The sequence below is a fragment of the Frankliniella occidentalis genome, unplaced genomic scaffold, assembly GCF_000697945.3.
Source record: "Frankliniella occidentalis isolate FOCC.00 unplaced genomic scaffold, Focc_3.1 Scaffold14, whole genome shotgun sequence".
NCBI classification, from domain to species: Eukaryota; Metazoa; Arthropoda; class Insecta; order Thysanoptera; family Thripidae; genus Frankliniella; species Frankliniella occidentalis.
The window spans coordinates 2,772,230-2,777,905 of NW_026267144.1; the positions used below are offsets into that span (position 1 = coordinate 2,772,230).

Consider the following 5,676-nt stretch of genomic DNA (forward strand, 5'->3'; position numbering starts at 1 on the left):
TCCCCTCCGCCACGCCCGGCCTTTTTAGCAACTCAACTCAAACTTGCCCTGCTCCTGCCGCTCCTCAAGGCTCGACGCAATTTAGAATCGCATCGGGTGTTGGCTGAGCGACAACAACAACACGCCGCTTGGAGGGCGGCGCCAAACACTCTAGCTCCCTCCCGCGAGCGCGCGCGAGCGCCTGCGGACGGGCGGGTAGGCAGACCCGCAGCGCACGCGAGCCTCGCGGGCCGGCCCGCCCCGCAGGGGCTCTGCACGGAGGGGAGGGGACTTTTGGGCGCGCGCGATTTAAAAGAGTGTGGATTGTGTGCGCGCGCGTGAGTGTGCGTGCGTGCGTGTGTGTGTATGTGTGTGTGTGAATTTGAAATGCAACAGCGCGACAGTCCCACTGGACCACTGGGCAGAGGGTCTCACTGATAAAATCGTAGAACGCTGTGGTCCTAATGGGGTCGTAACAGTATGGGACATTCCTACATTTTCTACATTGGGACCGTCGTAGGCTACTTTTGTATTTCCAAAGTATTTCTCTCCCGCGGTAAGGCACGGCGTTCTTTTCCTGGAACCACAAACGTGCGAGCTAGGACCTAAGCGTGCTCCCCCCCCCAGCTCTTTGTCTTCCCCCGGTACGACGCCTTCACTCTTTCTCTCTTCATCCTCTCTCTCCTCCTCCCCTCCCCCTCCTCTCTCTCTCTCTCACACACACACACACACACACACGCACATATACACGTACGCACGCACGCGCTCTTGAGTTTCTTTATTTAATTTCAGCCAGTTCTCGTGTATTCTCCATAATCTGCTTTATTATTATTATTTTTTCATTTCCCTGCCGTCGCGCCGTGCCCGGCCGCGACCTCACGTAGTACGATGTGTGGAATTGAAAGTCGCGGAAGCGGGGCGGTTTAATAACTTGTCAGCCGCGTCAGCGAGCGAGGCGAAGCGGGGGCGGGGCGGGGTGGGGCGGGGCTGCGTGCTGGCGGGGAGGGTGGGGACGGCGGGGTCACAGCGAGGTTGCACGGGAGGAGGGGGCAATCTACTGGCCGCGCCCGTGCAGCTGTAGGCAGGTTCGACAACCTAGCAGCATCACACTCATACAGCACCCTAATAACCTCCTATAGTTAATAGATTGTGACGGGTAAAAGACCAACGGCAGACGCAAGTGACCTGGCCGCTGGAACCGCCTACAGACCTCGCACGTCGCGGGCGGGCGAGGCCTGCCCTGCGTGCCCTCGGCGGCGGCCTCCTCGCGGGTCGGGCGGGCGGCGGCTCGGCGCGGTCGACGAGGTCGCCGACGAGGCCGCCGCGCGGGCCGCCGCCACCCACGCATCCGCCTCTCGATGATGCATTCTCTCCCAGACGATAAGAGCTGCTCTTGGGTGGCCGGCGGCGGGCGCGGCGGCGTCCTCCTTCAGCGCGGGCGCGACGCTTGGCCCCGCCCATCCCATCACGCCACGACACCTACACCACGCCGTTGGACCGGGACACACGAGGAGCAAAGTACGAGTCGAACGACGGTCGATCGGATCAGATAGCAGCAGATCTGTACGAGGACAGAGAGGGAGAGAGAAGAGAGAGAGAGAAGGGGGGGGGGGTAGTAGTAAGAGCGTGCAAAGCGGACGGGAGGAGGGGAGGATCGCGATGGGATGAAAATGACAAACTCTCGGCAAAGGCAGGGAGGCGCGTCGCGGGCCGCTTCAAAGACACGTTTAATTTACCTTGCAAATTTTCCTCACCCCTCGAAAAAAATAAAATAAAGTGAACTGCTCGCGTCAGTCTGTCTGTCTGTCTCCCTCTCACTCGAGAGCAGAGGTCAGGTCACCCTCCGATAACCTCTCCTCCTCACTACTCGTCCCGTTGGCGTCTCTATTTCTCTTCCTTTGCGACCACTTTGAGAAGCCGCCTTGTCCTGCCGGCGTCTCACCCCCGGACCGGACTGGAGCAGGGAGAACGCGCGATGCAAATCAAGCTCCTTTATTTTCGAGGACTGTCGATATTTGGAAGGCGGCGGCGCGGCGTCGGCGAACGCGAGGCAGTCACGGCAGGAGGGGAAAAAAAGCAATAATGAAATAGAGGCCTATAAATTATTCTAGAAGTTTGAGTGTATGCCCTTTTTTCCTCTTCGCAATTCAGCTTATAGAGAGTTTATTGAGTCGTTGATGTATTGGTGTATTTCCGTTGGAATTATATGGCTCCACAAAACTTAGAAATATGAAAAAGGCAGAGGAATATCCTATTGAGGTGACGTCATATTTTCGCTAACCTAAGAATAAGTTTATTATCGAACACTTACAAAGAGTAACTTTTCTTGATGCAAGAAAATGGTCATGAGACGAGACATCCTGTTCAAGGAGTCGACTTTGAGCGAATGTGACAGCTGAAGCCTACAGCCCGTCGTCAGGGTGACGCTCCGTGAAGTTAAGGGTCTCATCGCAGAGCAGGGACGCCATGTCCGGATCGTTCCTCCGCCTGTCCTTCTTGCCGAGAGCCCTCCGGCCCCAGGTACCTGTTGCCGAACAGATTCAGAAATTAGAAACTGCTGATAATTTGTTTTCGTTTGTTTTTTGCTGTCGGTTGTCGTCGGCACCTTCTCCGCCGGTGTGTCCGTTCCTGCCGAGGTTGACCGAGTTGTCGGCCGCCCGGAACACGGCGGCCGAGGCGCTGCCCGCCATGGTGAAGGGCACCGTGGTCTGCGGCGCCCGGCAACCGTCCCAGTCGTGGACCTGCCCGCCGCCGCCGCCCGGCCCGCCTCGCCTGCTCGTCGTGGTGGTGGTGGTGCACGGGTTGAGGTCGATGAAGTGCAGGCCCAGGTCGTCGGCGGCCGTCAGTGCGTCGTGGGCCGAGTCCACGCCGCCAAGCGTCGGCTTGTTCCTGCGGCCCCGCATGACGGCCAGCACGGCCGCGGACAGGAGCGCGAGCAGTAGTACCCCGCCGATGCACACCCCGAGCACGCCGGCTAGCGACAGGCTGCGGCCGTCTGGAAAAGTTGGGGAAATAATTAAATCCACAGCTCTATCATGTAGGAGGAATTTATTTTCTTTCTCGAGACCTCGGTACTCACGTGAGCTACTCGCGCGGAGAGGCGTCGACCTGGTCGGCGGAGGCTGCGTCGCGCCACTGACGTCAGGGTGTTTTCGAATAGGATCCTCTTCCACGACCACGGCAGGACGCTTCGTCGTTGTCGTCTCCGTGGTGACACTTTTCCGGGAGCTGGACGCCCTTGGTGGTGGCCAGGTCGTTTGGGTGATTGGATGCGTCGTCGTCGTAGTTGTAGTTGTTGTTGTTCTCGTTCTTGTTGTCGCTCTCGTCGTTCTCGCTGTCGCAACCGCCGCCGATGTCGCATCTTTGGCGGTCGACGGGGCTTTGGTTGTCACTCTGGTGACCCTAGCCGTGGTCAGCGGCGTCGCGGGCTTCCTCGGCAAGACGGTCCAGGAGGCGATCTCTGTGCTGGTCCCGTTGGCGGCTGGAGTGGTGAGTCCCGGCCTCCGCGTTGTCGTCGGCCGAATCCAGGACGGTCTCCTGGTGGTGACCACCACCCACCCTGGTGTAGGACGGGCTGTTGACCTGAGGGTCGAGGCCGATGACGTGGCCGGCGGCACGCGAGTGACGTCCCCGGGGCCCACGGGAGGCCTGGAGGACGGGCCACCAGATCGGATCGTCGACGAAGCTGCTGTGACTCCAGTCGTCGCCAGCGTCGGCCTTGTTGTGGAGGTCGTCGTCGTCGTCGTCGTCGTCGTTGGTGCTCGTGACGGAGTCTGCGACGGTGCTTGTGACGGGGTTGCCGCGGGCGCCAGGGTCGTTCTCTGCGTCACCGCCGTGGTGGTGGTGGTGTTGGTGGTGATGGTGACGGGGCGCTGGGGTGGCGCGGTGGTGGTGCGGGGAGACGTCACGGTAACCACGGCTCTTGTTGAACCGGCGGTGGCCGCTGCGGTGCGGGTAGTCGCGGTGGCACTGCTGCTGGTTGCGGCGGCGGTGGCCGCGGTGGCGGTGTGCGCGGCGCCTGCAGCAGCGCTGGGGAGCGCGGTGGTGAGCGCGGCCTCCCCCGCCACTGCAGCGCCCGCACTGAGCGTGGTGTTGACGCCCCGAGCGGTGGTCGACGCCCTGCTGTCCGTGGCGGCGCGGGTGCCCCCCTGCGTCACCCCGGGCGGTGGAGCTGCGGCAGGTGTGCAACTGTGTAGAGAGCGCTCCCCCGGGGACCAAGCCTCACCCAGGCGCAGTTGTATGTAGTTTGCAGGAGTACGAACCTGCGGTGGCGGCGTCTGCGTCTTGCTCTGCAGGATGCTCCGCGGTGGTGGCCGCGTCGGGGAGCTCGGTGTAGGGCGTGGTGACGGCGGGGTCCGTGTCGCTGTCGGTGGTGGGCTCTGCGAACAGGACAAAGCGCGTCATCATGGGGCGTTTGGCCATGGTTTCAGCGGGATCGAGGGGTGGGTCCATCCGTGGTGGGCCTCTGGGCCGTTACCGTTCGCTACCTTTGACCAGCCTGTAATTATCGTAGAGCACCATCGCCCGGCCGACCCTTTGGCGACCCATCCCCACCGCACCCTATGCCACCCTTTTTCTCCCTCCCTTTGGCCCCGCCCACCAGGAGGTCTTGACACAGTGACCTAGCGGAGGGGCCACCTGGGAGCGCGCCGGCCCGAGCGCCAGAGGCACAGGCCCGGACGACCTCGTTGACATGCCGCAGGTTTTCGACGCCACGGTCTCGTGGCTCCGCAGAGCTCCGAAGGGCTCCGCAGGGCAGCTGGGCGGATGGCGTCGTAGTGCCAGGGCGGGGTAGGTGGGGCGGGAGGGTCGGGGGTGGCCGCGGCTCGTCCTGCTTCCTCGGGGGAGCGTTGCCCCCTCCAGCTGGTGCAGTATTAGCATAGCGACCCCCATCCTCCGCGCCCCGCGCTACCGGCGTGGAGATGCTGGGCAAAAACCCAAGGGCCCGTCCATCCCTGAGGCCCACCTCCCCCTCCCCCCTCGAGGACGACCGCGGTTGGAGTCCACTCCGCTGTTCTGCTGCCCCCTTCTTCCTAATCCACCTTCCGCCTGTCCAAGAGGAAAACGCACATTTCCTCTTGAAAAGATTTCTCCAGGACAAATATTACTGGAGACACAAGGTGCGCGGGCTTGGGCCCGTGACGTGGCGACGCGCGGCGGGGCCCTCTCGGGCACTCTCTCCCTTCCCTCTTCATCAGCCGTGTCGATAAAAATAAATGGATGGAAATGTGTTTGCCTCGCGACTGGGACGGAGTGAGCTGTCGCGCTGTGCCGCTGCAGGAGCCAGCGGAGAGCGATCGGGGCTCGGCGACGATGGCGACCGGCGAGAGCATATTGCTTTTTCATTGACATTGCTGGTGCCTGGTGCCGCAGTGCCGCAGGACGAGGCGTGGGTAAGCTAATACCATTCCCGAGTTCATTTACTGTTGGTATATTTTCTTCTCTGTCCTGCTGACTGATTCCGAAGAGCGCTCAAGGGGAGCTGCCCCATGAGTGCGACAAGGATGGAGCTATACGGAAGGTGTAGGAGGCTGATCGCCGCCACAACGCGGCGCTCGCTTCTGAGTTTGCCCCGGTTTGCCCGCGTCGCCCTGCTCTGCTCTCCGCCCTGTGCTTCTTTGCCGCAAATGCGCCCATCATGATGTTCTGCCTCGCGCGGCTCCCGCTCCAGCAAACCCTAACCTCCCCCTCATCCCC

The 5,676-nt window shown here is 61.7% G+C and overlaps 1 protein-coding gene across 1 annotated transcript in view; it reads right to left on the reverse strand.

The window, feature by feature from the left end:
• Nucleotides 1–2,249: 2,249 nt before the first annotated feature.
• Nucleotides 2,250–5,676, reverse strand: part of LOC113210384 (mucin-5AC-like) — a 21,014-nt gene continuing 17,587 nt past the window's right edge. Inside the window, exons 5-8 of the mRNA XM_052263848.1 lie at nucleotides 4,242–4,358; nucleotides 3,059–4,150; nucleotides 2,585–2,974; nucleotides 2,250–2,503 (exon numbers count right to left, since the gene is read on the reverse strand). Coding sequence (XP_052119808.1) covers nucleotides 2,382–2,503; nucleotides 2,585–2,974; nucleotides 3,059–4,150; nucleotides 4,242–4,358 — 1,721 coding nt within the window. The 3' untranslated portion in view covers nucleotides 2,250–2,381. The remainder of the gene's footprint in view (nucleotides 2,504–2,584; nucleotides 2,975–3,058; nucleotides 4,151–4,241; nucleotides 4,359–5,676) is intronic.